This window comes from Notolepis coatsorum, assembly GCF_963971535.1.
Source record: "Notolepis coatsorum genome assembly, chromosome: 6".
NCBI classification, from domain to species: Eukaryota; Metazoa; Chordata; class Actinopteri; order Aulopiformes; family Paralepididae; genus Notolepis; species Notolepis coatsorum.
Genome location: NC_140170.1, coordinates 42,715,879 through 42,736,221, shown reverse-complemented (window position 1 = coordinate 42,736,221; position 20,343 = coordinate 42,715,879). Strand labels below are relative to the sequence as shown.

Here is a 20,343-nt window from a genome sequence, read left to right as displayed (position 1 = left end):
ATCATGCAACATCAACAAATTGTTGTAGGAACGGTTTGGGAGAGGGAGGTTGTGAGTTTTGAGTTCCAAAAAATGTAGCTTAAAGTTTAAAGCTCAATATATAAAAACGTGGCACTTTACAGTGAACAGGAGGTCTATTTGTATTAAAAACAATAGATTGATTTTCCTTTAAATGTCTGGAAGAGCTCAAAAATACAAATGTCAAATGATATTTTCATTACCTTTTTTTTGTTGATCTAAATGTTACTGATTGTGTTAAATGGGCATATGATATCATCTCATATCGATCGCAGGCACCTGAATCTAATCGTATCGTATTGTATCGTGAGAGACTTTGTGATATCGGCAAATATCGTATCGTTGTCCAAAGAATCGATATCGTATCGTATCATGATGAAACTGGTGATTCCCACCCCTAGCAGCGACCAGGAAGGGATTGGGAATTGGCATACGACTAACATTGGGATGGGAGAAAAATCGGAGGAAAAATGGAGGGGGAAAAAGATTAAAAAAAACATAAAAAAAAATAGAAAAAAAAAATATATAATGCAAAACAAAAAACTATATGTAAAACATGAAAGAAATAAAATAAAATGTAAACACCCGTGAATATCAAGTCCCTTCCTCATCCCTGTACCTTGTGAACATAATTTCCTTATACATCAGTTTGAATTGTGTCATGTTTGGACATTGCTTTAGCACCACATTTAGACTGTTCCAGACTTCTTGGCTCACTGAAAGTACACAAAATAAGGACAGACAAAGACAGAGACACATATGAGTTAATGCAAATGTGACAAGGGAAATAGCACATACTATACTAGTTAATCTTTACACAACATGAATTACCTTTTGGAGGGCTAGTTGGATCCTCCTGTGTCCAGAGGCATCCCATCGCCTGAGAACTCTCTCCTTGTCTATTGACACATTGGAGTGAACATGCATGATTGCTAGTCCTGAGAGACGTTCATTGGACATACTGGCTCTGAGCCATGTTTTGAGCCTTCTCATGGCAGAGAATGATCTTTCGCAAGCACATGTTGTCACTGGGAGAGTTAGAAACAATTTCAGCATACATTGTATGTTCGGAAAGAAAGGCATGTGTGTTGCTTGCAGAGTTTCTAAAGCTGATCCAGGCAGGGCGTCATCTGAGTTGAACTTGTGTCCAGCGTTCTATTTCCTGTTTCACAGTATGTGGGTCAGGTAGGTCTTCTTGGTACCACTCTACCAGCTCTTCCTCTTTTTCTTTGGTCAGCTTTTTTATGTCTTTTGGTACCAGGTAAGCTGCCAGTACTGCTGGGTCATTTCTTTGGGAGAACCTGGCATCCAGTTCACTGGTGATGTGATCAAGGAAAGGATAAAAAAGATTTATCCTGTAGTGATTTACTACTGACTCTGTGGGTACATTAGGTCTATAGTTCTGTTTCACAGACACTCTTCGTTTGACTGGGACAACGTTCACAGAGTTGGCCATGGATGAGGCTTTTTGAAAACAGCTGCTGAATGCTTGCTCACATCTCTGTGTGGCTATGACCTCACGTACATTCCTTGCTTCCTTGTATGCTGTGATGATGTCCAAGTTAGTCTATTGTAAGGTTTTGGTGAGGGGTTGCAGGAAACCCAGGACATGGTTAGTTATCACAGCAGTAATGATGGTCTCAAATGATTCCATACAATGCCGGAGATTGCAGGCCTTTCCAGAGCTTGAGGTTGGTTGTGTCTCCATGGTCTCTAAAGCAGAATGTGCAACAGTCAATTTGTCCACAAAAGCACCCAATGTGGTTGCTCTGCTGCCCCATCTGGTGTCTGACATCAGTGGGATCCCTGCTGTCCTTGATGTGGCACCTTCTCTTCTGCACTCTTCCTGCAGGGCATCTTTCCTGGCACTTGTGGCTGAGAAGAACACAGCAATCTTTTCAACAATGACCATGGTGTTCCTCACTAAAGGAACGTCAGAACAGCCATGCGCCACTACCAGATTAAGAGCATTGCTCCGACAGTGGGTGTACACTAGGGATGCACGATATTGATTTTTTGACACCGATATCGATACCGATAACTTTATGCTCCTCAAACCGATACCGATAACCGATATTTATTGTATTATTAAAAAGAATATTTTGATCAATTTTTTTTTCAACATGAAACAAAACATATCACAATACAATAATATTACGTCAAATGTATATACTCTCTTTTCTGGACTCTTTTCGTATCACAAACAGTACTGTATTTGCAAATCTGGTATGTCATGTATAGATGTAGGCAGTACTGTCTATCTGTATGTCATGCATGTCATTATGTTATGATGAATTGTAAATGGGGGACCCTGATGTAAACAAGACGAAAGTCTTTCTCTGGTCTGCATCCCCTTAACAATTGTATGTATTGAGCTGTACTGTATTGTACCCATTCTGCAATCTGTTAAATAAAGTTTTCATTCATTCATTAGCTGTCTCGTTATAACACAAACAGCTCACCATGAACCATGACGAGCTTAATTACGTTAGTTAGCATCCAAGCTAGCGTGATAACGTTAGTAGTTAGAAACGGCTAGGCTGCCTGCTTACCTCCAATAGTGTTGTCATCGTCCTAGACTTGTTAAATCATAATATCTGGTCCTCAGTAAATGTCCCGCCGCCCGCCAGCAGCTGGTTTTGGATTAGCTTATGCCGCTTGCATTAGCCTTTAGCTGCTCAGCGTCGTCGGATTTTAATACACCATCGTAGCGGTGGTCATGTTTCAGGTGACTTATTATGTTGGATGTGTTATAGCTTGTTGCCCCTTTCCCTCCTCGTGGAACTTCTGCATTTGTTACAAATAGCAAGCAAACTGTTTTCCTCTGAAACTTTGAAAAAGTCCGACGACGCCGCCATCTTTTTTTACTATCTTGCCTCAGTCAGTCTGAATGTCACCTGAATACGTCACAGCCAAGAAAGGGAACGCTGGATTTGTGAAAAACTCCCTCTTCCTAAACCACACACTATCAATCGTACCACAGTACTGGCAAAACGGGAGGAGGCTATAATAAAAACAAGCGCCCTTCAACCCAATCCACCCACAACTGATTTCTTTTAACCAAAAAATGTATTATATATTATCGGAGCTATCAATAACGTTATCGGGTTTATCGGGATGACGTCATAATTGCTGATATCGGCCCGATAATTATCGTGCATCCCTAGTGTACACTGCCCTGGGATAGAGTTCCTGGATTCTCTTTTGTACCCCACTCACATGTCCACTCATTGTAGAGGCCCCATCATAGCCCTGACCCCTAAGGAGGGTTGCCTCAAGACCCCACTTTGTGAGCTGGCTGAGGATGGCTTCAGTTATTGTTGCTGCATCTTGTTTTATTAACACTTTGAGCGCCACACCTGGTTTTCCGTTTTACCGCTTGAATGCCACCATCGGCGCCAATGTTAACGTTAATATCGCCTAATCTATGTTTTAAATTATGGCTATGTGTCTAATCTGCCCATCGCATTATCAAAGACTATTTTCCAGTCAGTGCTGTGAAGGCAGATTGTTTTTTTATCGCGTCGTTTCCGTTTCAGAGCAGTTAGAAAAGCCCCCGTTTTGATATAAAAAACAGCTCATTCTGGAGCATTCTATGAAAATCGTCTTTTAGTGGAATATTCCACAACGTTGATATTCGTCGGCCTTTTTATGAATCGTTTTCAAATAAACGCTAGATGATCAATATTATACGTGCACGCAAGCACATTACGGCCGCGCACTGATAATCGCTCCGTTGATTTCCTCACAGACTTTTACAGTGAAACCGAAAGAAGACATTTCACAAAACAGCTTATAATAAACTTCATCAAACTTACTCTGATTATCCTACCACTGATAACATAGAGTCCTTACCTGACATCAGATGGTATCCAACTGGTATATTCCAATTCCTGATCACCATTCGAAAAAAAATGTATGGATCCAACGCGATACAGTAGAACTCCATGATCCGCGGGGCTCTGAGGTTCCAGAATGAACTGTGGTAACCCCGGCTGGATCAGTGAACTGGAAAATGTGGAGTACCGGATTTTTTTCCCCATTCATTTTCATTGAGTCCATTCCAAAATCACTTATGTCATCTGGGAGACGACAGGGGGCGCTTTTTTCCACAGTGATCGCCGGCGCCCCTCGGCTATACTCGGGTAGGCTCGGGTGATGCAATAATTTTTCAGATCGCAAAAAAAAAAAAAAAAATCAGAGAAATCTCGTGAGTGGCATTCTACGTCACTATTAAAAACCAGAGAAATCTTGTGAGTGGCACTCAAAGTGTTAAGGGACAGAAACCAAGAAAATCCTCTTTTAGCTCAACTTTCTCTTCCTCCTCACTGACATAGCGGACACATATGGACATCTGTTCAGTTCCACTTATGTCCATGGACTCATCAGCTAATACAGTGAAGTACTTGGCCTCTTTTATTTTCTTTAACAGGGCCTCTCTGATTTCCTGAGCACAGCATTCAATTAACTCATTCTGAGTTTGGGGGCAAATGTACTTTGCATGTTGGGGTGCTGTCTTCAGATGTTGCTTTAGGATGGAATCAAATTCTGCTTTCCAATTAACAAAGTACATGAAGTTTCCATTCTCACTTTTCCCGTCCCAGCTCCCCCGGAATGCCACATTTCTCTGTCCAAGACACACAATTATGTCAATGATGGATAAGAGACTCTCACGATTGCTCCTTACTTTTTCCGCATATGTCTGGCTAAGTACTGAGCATATGTTCTTTTTCTTTCCTTGTACTACAGACAGGTACCTGTACTTTTCGGACTATAAGCCGCGGCTTTTCCGCCCATTTTTCGACTCTGCGGCTTATATAACGGTGCGGCTTATATGTGACTCAACGTGACCAAACCCGAAAATGTAAAAATCAAAATATTGCTTTTTTGACTGCATTGAAATGTTATTTATCTGTTCCCTTATTTGCTAAACTTAATACAACTTGTAAATTAGTTAATTCTTGTTATTTGTCCGACAGTATTGTGTCCCAATGCTAATTACATATGGTAATTAAACATTAAAACACGTGCGGCTTATAGTCCAGTGCGGCTTATATATGTACACATCATTCAATTTAGCTGCTGCGGCTTATAGTCAGGTGCGGCTTATAGTGCGAAAAGTACGGTAGTTCTCTGCTAGTTCAGTGGCTCTTTGATGCCCCACTGTCAAGCTATGCTTTGCGATCATGCCTCTTTTCACCAATATCATTCTTCCAATCTGTGAAGCCCTTTGTAATGAAGAGTAACCTTGGAACCTGAAACCTTATTAAAGGCTAGACAATGAGCACAATAGGCTGCATCTTCGTGTGGTGAGTAGCGAAGCCAATAAATGTTTTTCTCCCACAGAACATTATATTTTAGCTTCTTTCCTCCCAAATCTGACTGCGGATACCTATGCTGTGCTGTTGACACCCACTTATTTAGGAGCAAACCTGTTTTGTCTTCATCTGTAAATGCTTGACCTTGTATGATTTTATTCTTTAATTTCACAGGATCAAATTGATGTAAAACTCCTGTTCCTCTGTGCTCCTCTCTGTTCTCCTCTTCTGCATTATTCTGTCTGTTCACCTCTCTGTTCTCTCGGTTCTTCTGCCTGTTCTCCTCTCTGTTCTCTTCTCCATCATGCCTGTTCTCCTCCTCTCTGTCCACGTCTCTCTCCTCATCAACCTGGCTTGACTAGACATAAGGAGAGAGAGAGAGATGATTACAATTAACTGGTACATTCAGGTCCAGAATTGTTGGAATTCCCTGACAAATATGTGCAAAAAGCTGTACAATTTAAACAATACCATACTGGTAATGAGCAAATAGTTGTTTATTCAATTAATGCATGGAGCTGTTCCATCTTATTTCATTTGGTACTACTAACTACTCAGTTCATACAGATTTCAAGCATCCAAATATCAATGATGAATATTGCATAAGGTTTACACAGTTAATAGATCACCTGTTTGTTTTATATTCATGCTCAGAGGAGTAATAGTTAGATATTTGTATGTGATTTATATGGCAATTAAATCAATGGTATGCTTGTTTGTTTGGGTAGTTTGACCCGCCGGCCACTAGGGGGCAGCGTCTCATTAGTAGTGCTGATCAGCTTAGGTGACGGTCACTCAGAGTATAACGTGGGCTTATTTTAGCCAACGCTGTGCTGACCAAATAACGTTATCATTCATATTATTATCGACATCACCATGGCAGAGATGGCACACACAAACTACCTCAGGTTCCACTTCCTCCTCCAACTCACTGTCCCTCCTCGGCTCTGCTGCCTCTGCCTGGCTGGTAGTGGCTATCTGAGGCTGTTGAACTTGTTGCACTATTATTGTGGATGATGATGTTGAAGCAGCAAACATGTCTGTAATTTTATTACATTTTTCAGCATCCACCTCTTGATTTATGAATTTTTTCGCCCGCAATTTCTCTGCACCCCCTTTGCGCATCTTCTGTTTCTCCATATTTCTCTCTTTTCCGCATCTGTTCACGAGAAACAGGTGAGAGAGGGGGGGGGGGGGGGGGGGCTTATTAAGAGATGTGATTGGGCCGCTTGGGAGGCGGGCCAGCATAATGGGCCGCTGGGACAGGCAAGCGGCCGGTCGTTGACAACAGAGATGTGATTATTGGGCCGGCCCAGTGTCAGTGAGTACAAATGGGCCGCTGGGACAGGCTAGTGGGCCGGTCGTTGACCAAACAGCCCACACGCAGGCTTGTCAGTCACTGCTGTTCTGCTCGCGCATGCTTTGAAAGCAAAGCCACCTGCATGTCCCCTGCCTGGGCAGAAGAGACCAAATAGTGCTGTAGCAATGCAGGGGGGAGTACCTTTGCCAAACATCAGACATTACCGGATATTTTCAACTCCTGAGTGTACATTTATATTGTGATATTTCTATAAAAAAAAATTGTTACAAATAGTTACCGAGGTCCGGACCTCGGTGACCTCATAGCTGGCTACGGCCATGGTCACAACAGAAGTCAGTGTATATTTTCAGCAATATGTTTGTTTACCAATAGGTTAAAGTGTTATTAGTGAGATTTTAGTTTTTGAAATGTGATAATATTTTCGTGGAGATCGGCCATTTTTAATTAGTGGCCGTCGCCGAATGATGATGATTTGTAGTCATATGAGCACAGGGCATCCAGAGCTCTCGGAGCGTTGAAATTTAGAAAACTATACTACCCAGGAAATTGTAGCCTCCTGCAAGCAAATAGATTTTTTTATTTCTTATTTCTCGGGATACTATATCACAAAACTGAACGTTATTGGCATAGATTGGAGCGCAGTTAGTGTGTCTACCTTCTGTCAACATTTTGCAACCATCTGTGTTGAAATCCGATCCAAAATGGCGGAGGCATATCCATTGTGGGGCGGCGTGGCTCAGGAGTAGAGCGGGTTGTCCAATGATCCAAGGGTTGGTGGTTCGAATCCCGCTCAAGCCCATGTCCATCCCACTGCCGTTGTGTCCTTGGGCAAGACACTTAACCTACTTGCCTCGTATGAATGTGTATGCATGTGAATGAATGTTGGTGGTGGTCGGAGGGGCCGTAGGCGTTGATTATTCGCCACGCTTCCGTGAGTCTGCCTCAGGGCAGCTCTGGCTGCAATTGTAGCTTACCACCACCGGTATGACTGTGTATGCACGAATAATGGACTCTGTGAAGCGCTCTGGGTCAGTGAAGAGCGCTATATAAATCCAAGTCATTATTATTATCATTATTCTAAGAATAGAATTCTTCATTCTCGATGCCCGCCTGGTGATATCCAAATTGAACTCTGCCATTTTAAAGAGGAGATTTGGACTTCCGGTTTGCGACGAGAGACGAGGACGAGGAGAGGAGGACGGGAGGAGGAAAAGAGGGGACCTGAACCGATTCAAAGCAGATCAACTATGAAGAACGACAAAGGGACACGAGAAAGGGGCATGAAGGGACACGGTGATCCAAGGAAAGATACAAGACAAAATCAATGTGGAGTACCCAATACAAACATACACACGGGGGACCTGGGGATGAGAATAGATACAACAAAGGAAAGATAATTGAACACTTACCCCAAGTAGTATAAAACTATAACACCAGAATTTAGAATAATTAACACTATGATTTAGAATACGCACGTTATAGACAAACGATTTGAAATTTATTTAAAAAAAGGGACACGCTGATTAGGAAACATATTGGGGAATAATACACGATGGACTGGTATGAAGGAACTACAGGATTACACGTGACACACAATACAAATGAACATATGCATAAGAAAGACAAATTCAGAACATTGACCGCGAGCTCTGAGGCCGTCCACAGAACGAATGTTGGACTTATATAGTGCGCATTTCGCCACTAGGGGGAGCCCTCTCACTAGGGGAGCCATTACTCCTCACCCTTCCAACGGGGAACAGAGGGATACGACTAAGATCCTCTAACACCATGGGAGCGCCAAATGTTGTCTTTTTTTCTTTTGAGTTATGTTCGAATCCGAGTTATGTTAGAATAGCAGTTACTTTAAATGTGGACATGGACATTTGTGAAGGACAAGAATTCAAAAATGTTGGACATGAAGAGAGGCTTGGAGATTCTCCATTGGGGGTATCTCCATCACTAGGGGGGGGGGGGGGGGGGCTTCTCCAATAGGAGAGCTGATTCCCCTCCCAAACGCCAACGGGGTCAAAAAGTGCTAACCATATAGCTATTTTATTTTCATTACACGTGGGATGGACCTGGGATGTGGGGGAGCCCTATTTCTGGGGGTGGATGGCGGGAGGGGGGGGATCCTGGTGGTGTCGTCACTCTCGCTCCTTTTCAGACAACCAATCATATCTGTTGAATCGTGTCACGTGCCCACATCCTCCTTGCTCTACGGCCGCCAGATTGCGTGGTGACAGCAGGAACCTCACCAAACCCTGTTAGTTTACACACGGAGTGCCGACTAGTCTACCTGGGGGTCCAACTTACAAAACATACAAAGAACAAGTTCAGAGAAAAACTAAATAAAAACAAGCAAGAAATCTAATCAGACAGAGCAAGATAGAAGTGAACATAAGCATACAACGTATAAGTAATTGCAAATTACCACACAGCAAAACTAAGCATCTATGGAATTGAAGATGAAATATTAAAGAAATGAGAATAAGGTTTAGGGCAGGGGTCTCAAACCCGCGGGCCAATTGCGGCCCGAGGGATGATATTTTGCGGCCCCCTACTTGACATCAAAGTTTAGTGTTAATGCGGCCCGCGCGCAGCGGTTTTCCCGAGTCGTTGCACGAGAGTTGGAAGTTTTATTTATTTATGACAGCAACGTTACGTTAGTGACTTGGTTGAAACATGATTCCGGAGTGATATCAAGTAAAGTGGAAGGCAAATGCATCCTCGCTATCTCCTCTGACTGCGAGCAGTGCTCTGCATGTCCGGCTGCACTGCCACTGTCGGTCTGTGTCTGTGTACGGGTCTGGTCCAATCACATTCAGCGTCCCGTCAGTGTTTTCCCCCCTCACCCACATTCTGTGAATCAGAGGCAGAGTAGGGTGGGTCTTAAACAGTCTGAGTCAGAGCAGAGTTGATGGCGCATATACAGTAGACTCGCTCCCAGTTTTATCTCCGTGAGATAAATGTAGCTACTAGCCTAGTTTCACCAGCAGGCAGCCAGCAGAAAAATATGGCATTTTCAAAGATGGTCAGTAAAAGAAAAGTCGACTGCAATTCAAAGGTGAATGGACTGAAAAATATGCGTTCATCCTGAGTCCCAGCACCAAACCAATGTGACTATGCCAAGAAACGGTAGCTCTTGTGAAGGGTGGCAATTTGAAAATAATGTATGACTGAAGTGATGGAGACCATGTTTGAAGGCAAACAAAAGCAAATCCCCCTCAGATAGCACAGCAACCAGAATAACTGAAATACTGGCTGGTGATTTGATTAAACAGCTTTGTGATAGTGTCCATGTTTGTATCAGGACTAATGCTGGCTCTAATTGAAGTTATTTTGTTATTGAAGAATAATGCTAGTTCTTCACATTTTGATGCAGATGACTGTGGAGGGGTGGGGGCAGTGTTGAGTAGCTGGTCGATGGTTGAGAATAATATTCTAGAGTTTCCAACATTCTCTGTGATAATCTTAGAAAAATAGTCCTTTCTTGCCACTTGTATTTCTTTGTTATAGGCAGTCATGGCTTCCTTATATATATCACAGTGGACTGTGAGCTTGGTTTTCCTCCATCTTTGTTCAGCAGCTCTACAGATTCTCTTTGTCTGACCAACACTGCTATTATTTAACCATGGGGAGATTTTGTCACTTGACTTTTTTTTGCCTCTAATGAAGCGACAGCATCCAGTGTATATGATAGGGGTTGAGATTTTCAACCATGCAGTTTAAAGAACACAATAATATATTGTGCTAAATAAATGTTAATTTACGTTCAGCAATTTGGTGTCATTTGTTATTATATTGTTGAATTTGATCAGATGCAAAAAATAAACAACATTATATTGATTGGCATATTTATAAAGTTTTTATTTGTAAAAAAAAATATATATATATATAAAAAGACAACTAGTCTGTTGTGATGCTCTTGTGTCTACTCTTGTGTCGCTACACTGGGCCTTGGAAGAAGCGGCGTCTCTGGTTCTGTGCGTTAGTGGCGTGACGAGTGACGACACATGTTTTACAGTACAACGGCAACAACAAGACATTGATAGCTAAATCAATGCATCTCTATTTCTCCCCCTGCAGTTACCTGGAGGAAGCGGTGATGAACCTGGACCACGGCGACCCTCTGACCCGGGACCACATGTCGGCCGTGTTGTCTCAGGTCCGACAGAAGCTCTTTGCCTTCCTGCAGCAGGACCCGCACATCCCGCAAAGCAAGAGGGCACGGCTCCTAATGATGATGCTGCAGGGCCTCGTCAACCACTAGCCGTTAACTAGTTCGTCTAGGGGTGGAGTTGCTCTCCCTGGATGCTGATCTGGGGTCATCTGTGGCTCCCCTGCTAACGTTTGGGGTGTGGAGAAGGGAGCGGGATGGGAATCTGATCCCTGGTCGGCACTCGAAAGCAGCTTCAACTCCCCACCCCCCCCCCCCCCATCCCCTGGAGCAGCTTCCTTGTCGCTGTCACTGCTGCTGCTCCAGGGAGGGTCAGAGAACACGCTGGAGACATCAGGGCTAGCAAAGCTTTTAGTTGGACATTGAAGAAATGCTCCTGAGTCGCTGAAGGCAGAGTCCTGGGGCACTCCCTGTCCCCCTCCTATCCTCCTGCACCTTCCTAATCCCTCCTCCTATCATCCACCTTCCTAATCCCTCCTCCTATCCTCCACCTTCCTAATCCCTCCTCCTATCCTCCACCTTCCTAATCCCTCCTCCTATCCTTCCTCACCATCCTCCTCCTATCCTTCCTCACCATCCTAATCTCCTCTCCTTCTCCCAGTCTTCTCTAGCCCTCCTTGTACCAGTGGACCGTTCTTCAGTTAGAAGTTAAAAACTGTTGACGTTTTATCTTTGTTTGTTTTTTTGTTACCTTCTTCTTTGTATCCCAGATGCACCTGCGAGTCGAAGCAGGAGGGTCTGTTTCTGGGAGTTGCGTTAACCCTTCAGGGACACATTGAGCTGATTGTTGACTGAACCAGACTGGAGTAAAGGATTGTTCCCCCCCCCCCCCCCCCCCGGATTTCTGTTGTAAAGGAAAAGAAAGAGAAAAGACGAGACTTGTTGTTCAGTGTACTGTAGACGCCACCAGAGAGACATTCATCATTTGACTTCCTGTCTGCCTTCACCTTGTCATCATTTGACTTCCTGTCTGCCTTCACCATCTTATAAAAGCAACAGGCTGTCTTGAGAAAAGAACAATGCTGATGGGCTGGAGCTCTTATTCACCTGGCCGAGTCGGTAGGGGTGGTCTATATACCTGATGCTCTTTGACGTTTGTTCTGCCAACGTCCAACCAACATTTAACCAATGGACATTTAACCTCCTCATTAAGTTCTTCTTGACCCTGTGTTCGGTCATATAAACGCTATGGGGGATTCTTTTACTATAACGGTTATGATGCATGGTTAAGTTTTTGAGGTGATGGACAATATGGTTACCTTCAGTAACCTTGGATAGAGGCCTTGCACAGAATGTTTCTGTAGTTATCTTTTTTCCAACATGGCTGCCTGTAAGATAGCAACCATTGTTTTGCACATGGCACTGTATATGACAACCGGTCATATATGAGAAATATATTAACAAAAGCCTAATAATTTGGTGTCTTTATTACTGGATCTTGTAAACAAGTCACAGTAGGAACGGTAATATGCTTCTCCAGTGATTTGCCTACCACTGCACACAAATGAGGCGATTTCTTTTGAAAGCGGTTGCCAATGGTTACAGGCAACCAATGCTGGAAGGATCAATGATTCCACGCAAGGTCTCTATTGACTACTGAGAAGGAAATCGTATTGGTAGCATAGTGGGCTATAAAGAATAATGGTGTAATGAAAAGAAGACTTGGTGTGTCCATGAAGTCTCCCCACCTCCCATCACATCAGAACACCATCCTCACCCCACACACCGCCAAGCTTGTTGGTGGCACTTTAGGATTCGGCTTTAGCAGTGTTGCTCAAGCTGTCTTTCATCCAGAGTGGCTGTATTACTGCAGTGTCCCCCCCCCCCCCCCCCCCCCACGGGCATTTGCATGGTGGGGTAGAAAAGCCTTTGAGACTACATTTACACTCTTCTTACTCTCAAACTCGAAATTGAAACAGATAAAAGTGTCCACCGTATGACATGCCTCAAATTCCCAAATGGGCAATATAGTTTCTCATGTGAGACCCGGGCTCAATTAAAAAGTTGCTATTTGTGTGGCAACCCACCGAGAGTAGGCTCAAACCCTGTGTTGTGTACTGACCCAGAGTTTTAAGAAAGCGGGGTTCAGGGCCTCTGGCGCTGGTCTGACCGGTCCGACCCAACTATCCATGGAGTTGTGGGAGGAACAGACGGGGCTTTTGGCCAATGAATGTTTTGAGAGATCTTTTTCTCTTTCCTTCTGCCTAATCGCATTTTTTTGGTATCCAGACCAATACCTAGGTTTTCTTGTGATTCCAATGCCTTCACGATTCCACTTCTAGCATTTTCTCATTAAGAGGCTGCCATATTTGCTGTTTTTTTTTGTTTCATTATCTTTAGCAACAGCACTATAGACATGGCCGCATTTTTGATTAGGCCTTTTAAGCACTGGGCAAGCCTGCATGTAGGAGGTGTGTGTATGCAAGTTGCGAGTTAAAACGAGGCTGGCCAGTATCTCTTCCAAGGTTACTTCTTTCTGAGGAACCCAGTGAGCCCTAATAGCCCCAAGGCTGGCATCCATCTTGTTATTTTTCTACCAAGGTTAAAATTTGGAAGGACAAAAAAGAAGCATCCATAGTTAAGTAGGCCTGGTGTAAATGTGTATTTTGTTGCACCAGATTGGAGATGTCCACATGGGTCTGCTGTCCCTCGAAAGACTTGCTTTGGACGTCCCGCTGCGGTGTCCTCGTTTGAAATGACAGTTGGCTCTCGGAGGTTTTGAGTTTAAACGGAGGTGTAGAAGAACAGAACGGGGATCTCTCGGCGCAGTCCACATGGTCGTTTCATTTTTCTATAAACGGGGTTAATTCATAATAATCAAACATACGATCAGAATGTCATTTAGGAAGCTTGCACATAAATGTATACAGTATATATATATTTTTGTTTTCCTTTCCTAGTTCGTTGATAAAGAAAAGACTGAACTCCTGTTTTTGTGTATGACAGATTTTGATGTTCATTTCCCTGTGTTTGGATGATTGATTATATGTTGTATATTTTACACTTTCTTTAACCCTTAACATTTTTTGGAATAAAAAAAGATTTGTTCAATATATTGTTGTTTTTCTATGGGGGGGGGGGGTATAGATTAGTGTTCATTTTTGGAGGCCTGTATTTTGTATTACGGTGCACTATCGCTCAGATTTGACCTATATGAAACCCTGCCCTCTTCTTGATCCTACAATCACAGCTCCTTTATCTGAGGGAAGCAACAGTTACTGGAGGATCAAGAAAGTCACTGATCCACTCACTCAGACCATCTGCAGGGACGTTTTGTCACTCAGTCACATGATCTGCAGGGACGTTTTGTCACTCAGTCACATGATCTGCAGGGACGTTTTGTCACATGATCTGGCAGGGACGTTTTGTCACTCAGTCCCATGATCTGCAGGGACGTTTTGTCACTCAGTCACATGATCTGCAGGGACGTTTTGTCACTCAGTCACATGATCTGGCAGGGACGTTTTGTCACTCAGTCACATGATCTGGCAGGGATGTTTTGTCACTCAGTCACATGATCTGGCAGGGACGTTCTGAACGCCTTTACCTCATATAGATGTACTGAGAGTGACTCATCAAAGTAATGTAGAGGAGCCTGAGGATGGGTTACACCTAGCTTTTTTGGAAAACTACACAAAAGCTTTTTATGGTGCTCATCTGATTTTTCTACATGTCTTATGTCTGTCTACCAACTAAATCTATTAGAAAAAGCTATGTACATAGTTTAGATTTTCTATAATTTCTTTGTAAAGACAAGGAGCGTATTTGTTAAAAGTATCCCTCTGCCAGGGACAATTGTAACAATTGTATTGCTTAGAAAAACAATCAAAATATTTGACTTAACATATAAGATAATAGACCATGGAACAGGAGAGCTTCTTGAAACTAATAGTTGTAACACAAAACAATGTGCTCTTTTATTGAAGGAATTAGATTTTTTTTTTTTTTTTTTTTTTTAATGCCTTTATTTCATTGGCAAGTTCTTATACACCGAAAACAGTTCAAACATTAACTGACACATAAGGCATCTAGGAGTTACAGCAGACTTAAAGGGGAAATAAAACTGACTAAGCTAAACAGGTGTCAATTAGCAATCATCAGACAGCCCTATTGGTGTACAATTAGCCCTTCACTTTAAGATGATAATAATAAATACAATTTATATAGCGCCTTTCAAGAAACCCAAGGTCGCTTCACAAGTCAAGAGGGCTAGAGGAAAGGGGGGGTGATGAGGGGGCATGTAGAGGGATAATTAAATCTAAACTAACTAGTAGGGAAAGCCTTGGTGAAAAGGTGCGTCTTGAGAGCTGTTTTGATAGTGTCCAGGGTTAGGGCGTTGCGGATTTCGGGGGGGAGAGTTCCAGAGGGTAGGGGACGCCACACTGAAGGCTCAGTCACTGAAAGTCCGCAACCTGGTGCGAGGGATGGAGAGGAGACCCAGATCAGAAGATCCTAGGTTCCCGGGATGGAGTGTGCTGGTGGAGGAGATCAGACTGGTATCGGGGGCGAGGGCATGGAGGGACTTGTAGGTGAGGAGCAGGAGTTTGAAAGAGATGCAGAACTTGACTGGGAGCCAGTGGGGGTGATGTGCTGCCAGGGCTTGGTGTGAGTTAGAGCCCTGGCAGCTGAGTTCTGTACATACTGGAGCTTTGTTGGGTACCAACCGGGAGGTGATGAATGAGTGGATCAGGGTCTCAGCCACAGAGTCTGAGAGCGAGGGTCGGAGACGGGAGATGTTTTTGAGGTGGTAGAAGGCAGATTTGTTAACTGATTTGATGTGGGAGTGAAATCAAAGTGGAGTCAAGGGTGGCGCCCAAGTTACGGTCTTCAGGAGACGCGGAGATGGAACAGCCGTCCACGTGGAGGAGGAGATCTCCAACCTTCCGGAGCAGTGCCTTGGGGGCCACAACCATGAGCTCTGTCTTTTGGCTGTTGAGTTTAAGTAATTTGGTTGACATCCATGTTTTTATGGCGTGGAGGCAGTTGACTAAAGACTGGGGAGGAGCTGGGAGGATGGTGAGGTGCTGAGACAGCTGAGTATCATCAGCGTAGCAGTGGAAATTGAGGCCGTAGTGACGTATGATCTGACCGAGGGGGAGCATGTAAATGGTGAAAAGTAGGGGACCCAGCACGGAGCCTTGGGGGACACTGTGGTTGACTGGGGCCGGGGGGGGAGGATGAGCCGCTGATTCTAACAAACGCCTGTTTGAGAGATACTGTATGAATGAAACCATGACAGCTGTACCAGTGATGCCAAGGTTGTCAGAGAGGCATTTGAGGAGGACTGAACACGGTGCCCACAGAACCTTGGTCCACAGATGAATACAGCTGGGCCCTCTTGTAGACGGTAGCTGCCGGTCCACAACGAAGAGACGTGAGGCGACCTCACTCGGGGTAGAGCGCCGTCTCACCTAGACTCCTCTCGGGGGGTAGTTCCAACACTCACCAGTGTTGGCTGTTATCCATGGCATAAATCAAAGCACCCAAAGCAAGTAGATAATCCAAGCCGTGTAGGGCTCGCCGTCGTCCGGGTAAGGTAATCCAATGTGCAGGTCCACTCGTCCTGGCCCAGAACTCCTCGGATGAAAGCACCACACGTGGTCTGCCCAGCCTGGTTAAGACTCTAGATAACGCGAGGAAACGATGGGGGTACTGCTCACTTTATAACTCTAACCGAACGATGCACCATACATAATAGACTATTATTAACTTAATAGAAATACGTCCCACTCGACGGTATAGTGCCAAACTATGACAATTCAACTATTAATCCACACGATGTCTCAATGCCATTCTGAGGCCAAGTTGACCATACTGCACCACACGTGTATCGTGGGTGAGGCTTAACGTCTTGCCACTAGGTTGGAGGGTAAAGAACTAAGGGCTAAGGGACTAAAAAGAAAGTTCTACTTTACTTGCGCCATATATATATGCGCTGTGAACAAATAGTACCATTCATATTTCGCCAGACGTATTCCTACGCGGAACCGGGCTAGTAACGACATGTTCGTCGGCACGATTGAACTTGAACCAAGGGGCTTGGCTGCTGGCGCCAAGTTCTTGTCCAATGAGAGAATGAAACTATTATGGGCTGTTAGTAGACTAAAGGGATATTCAGTGTACATGTACAAGGAATATACAAGGGATATCAAACGATATACAAATACTATTAAATATATATCCATAAATAAATATATATATTCGGTTTAATATGATCCTTCACAACAGCCGCCCCCTAATTAGTCCCACCTAATTAGCTAAGCAGAGACAGATTAACCGCACTGTCTACCACTCAAGGTCCGCTGTAAGGGTCAGTCAACTCACAAAGTCGTGGGGTCATGGTCGTCATCGATAGTGTCTGGGAGTCTGGGCAGTTCTATTAGCCTCGCCACGGGTCGTGTGTAAGTTCGCCCTTGGACGAGCACCTCAGCTGCTCGGACCTTGCCATCGGCACCGGTGATCACTTTGCTTACGCGGCCAGCCGGCCACATAGCTCTGGGTAGTGACTGGTCGATAATCATGACGACTGTTCCTTCTGTCAAATTGTCTCTCTCTTTTACCCACTTCTGGCGGGTCTGTAGAGACGGTAGGTAGTGGAGTAGAAAGCTGTTCCAAAACTTGTCAGCTAGTACTTGACTGTACCTCCACATTCTTCGGCCGTTTGCTTCTTCAGGCCTGTACATTGTCTGGGGTAGCGCGGGGTCCAGCCGCCCCATCAAGAGTGTGTTGGGGGTGACTGGGTCGACATCTGCTATATCACTGGAGACGTAGCCGAGGGGCTTGGAGTTCAATACTCCCTCGATCTCCGTGAGGACTGTCATTAGGACTTCTTCCGCTACAGTCTGGGCCCCAAGCACGGCGTACAGGGCTGTCTTTATAGAACGTACTTCTCGTTCCCAGGTTCCACCGAAGTGGGGTGCGTTCGGGGGATTAAACTGGAAGTCAATCTGGGATGGAGCGAGGTGGGTCTTAAGTTCTGGGCCCATAGCTTGGAAGCTCTCTCTCAGCTCTCTTTCTCCGCCTTTGAAGTTTGTCCCGTGATCAGACAACAATGTAGACGGTTTTCCTTTCCGTGATGTGAATCTTCGGAAGGCCATAAGGAATGAGTCTGTGCTCATGGTTGGAAGGAGTTTGATATGTATCGCTCTGGTGGTCATGCATTTGAATACAATACCCCACCGCTTCTCGGTTCCTCTTCCTTTCTTTATATACAACGGGCCAAAACAGTCCATGCCTGTGGAGTGAAAGGGCTTGTCGCCGAGTCGGAGGCGACAGGGGGGTAGGTCAGCCATCCGGGGTATGCTGGGCTGCGCGCGCCACTTTCGGCAGTCTAGACAGGTTCGCTGGAAGCGTTGCACCGCTTCTCTTCCTTGAAGTATCCAATAGCGACGTCTGATCTCCGCGAAGACTCTCTCGGCTCCTGCGTGGTGCACATCCTCGTCGTATTTCTTTATGATCAGCTCTGTGACCTTGTGTCGGCTGTTCAAGACTATCGGGTACTTAACGTCATCCGGTAGGTCGGGGGCTCTCCGCAGACGACCACCCACTCTGATGAGATTATGGGCGTCGCTCTCGGGTGCCAGGTGGAGCAGTCTGCTGTCTGATGGGACGGGCTTTCCTCCCTGTAGACAGTCTAGCTCATCGGGGAACGAGTCTCTCTGGGCTCGTTGTAGTAGAAGAAGTTCTGCTTCTTCGTAGTCAGCTGCTGAAATGTCAGTGGTGGGCTGAATCTCTGGGTGGTGCCACAGGAATGTCTTTAGCTGCGCACTCTGTAGGGTAATGCAATCATCTATGTTGGGGTCTGTGGAGGCGACTGTGCTCAGTCCACAGAACATAGGTTTCTTGTTCTCAGCCTCCTCTTTACTCGCTTCCCGCGGGGTGGGCGTAGGCCACTCTTCTTCCGGGAGCTTGAGGAACTCTGGTCCGTCACTGTAGATGTTGCGACGGGTGAGGTTTTGTTTGGTGTGCACATACCGCCAGCTCGCTGTTTCTGTTAACTCTTGAATCTCGGTGACTCTGACTCCCACGAAGACTTCGTATCTGCATGAATCAGACTTGATCCATGTGAGTACTGTCGTGGAATCTGACCACAAGATTGTTCTGTGCACCGGAATGGTGAGTTCACGTTGGATTAACGTGGCTAGATGCGCTCCTGCTAGGGCTGCGCAGAGCTCTAGACGCGGGATAGATTGTTGCTTTCGTGGGGCTATTCTTGAGCGAGCCAGGATGAAAGCAGTGTGTATCTCTCCTCCCTTCTCTTGGGCACGCAAGTAGGCCACCGATCCATAGGCTACTTCGGAGGCGTCACTGAAGACGTGTAGATCCATCTTGCATGTCTCTGGCCTCACTGTGGGTGGGAAGTAGCTGCGGCGTATATTGACGCCTGGGAGTGAGCGGAGCTCCGTCTCCCACTCTCTCCATGTGGAGGCAAGGGGTGCGGGTATTGGGTCGTCCCAGCCCTGGTCCTTGTCCCATAGTGCTCGTACAATCATCTTTGCCCTGGTGGTGTAAGGTAGAATACATCCCAACGGGTCATATTGTCTGGCGAGTGTTCTGTACACACTCCGTCTGGTGGTCGGTATCGCCGTCGACCTTCCCTGCTCCGTGGTCAGGGGTTTGTGTCTATACTGGAGCGAGTCTGTTTTGAAGCGCCAGACTAGTCCTAGTGTCATTTCTTGGGCTTCTCCTGGGATTGTCGCCATCCAGGTCTCGCTGCTGGCAGCCTTGTCCGCGGGGGAGAGGCTGCGCAATACGTGCGGGTCGCTGCTGGCCCACTGCCTGAGATCAAAGCCGCCTTTGATCAGGGAGGCGCGTAGCTTGATTAGGAGAGCCTCGGCTTCTTCTTGAGTCGAAACGCTTTGTAAACAGTTGTCCACGTAGAAACTGTTCTTCACACTGTGTCGGACCTCTTCATCTGCTGCTGGGTCCTCTGCGACGTGTTTCTGTAGTGCAAATGTAGCACAGCACGGGCTGCATGTGGTTCCGAAGGGGAGGACTTCCCACTGGTAGATGGCTGGGTGCTCATCTCCGATCCTCTCTCTCCATAGGAACCGCAGCAGGGGCTTGTCCTCCTCCACTAGTCTCACCTGCAGGAACATCCCTTTGATATCCCCGCTGATAGCCACCTTGTCCTGGCGGAAGCGTAGTAGCACGCCTAGTAGAGAGGGGCCGAGTGTGGGGCCGGGCAAGAGCTCTTTATTCAGATTTTGGGATCCGATCTGGTAGCTGCAGTTAAACACAATGCGATCCTTGCCGTTGTGGTGGACCTTGTGGTGCGGCACGTACCATGATTCGGTCGTCTGATCGGCCTCTTTAATGTCAATCTTTGTCACGTGTCCCGCTGTGATTAGCTTCTCAATCTCAGCGCGGTACACACTCTCTTGAGCGGGGTCTTTGGCTAGGCGCCGCTCTGTGTTCAATAGATACCGCTCCGTAGCTTCTTTCGTGGCGTGAAAGGTGGGCATTCCCTCTCGCCTCAGGAGTGGAGTTGCGTATCTCATCACTCCGCC

General features: G+C 45.5%; 1 protein-coding gene across 3 annotated transcripts in view; it reads left to right on the top strand.

Annotated features, from left to right (window-relative positions):
- The window catches only part of edc4 (enhancer of mRNA decapping 4), a 147,248-nt gene extending 133,361 nt beyond the window's left edge, over positions 1-13,887 (top strand). For all 3 annotated transcript variants that reach the window (XM_084316734.1, XM_084316733.1, XM_084316732.1), the window contains one exon: positions 10,744-13,887. In XM_084316734.1, coding sequence (XP_084172860.1) covers positions 10,744-10,927 — 184 coding nt within the window. In that variant the 3' untranslated portion in view covers positions 10,928-13,887. The remainder of the gene's footprint in view (positions 1-10,743) is intronic.
- Positions 13,888-20,343: the final 6,456 nt, after the last annotated feature.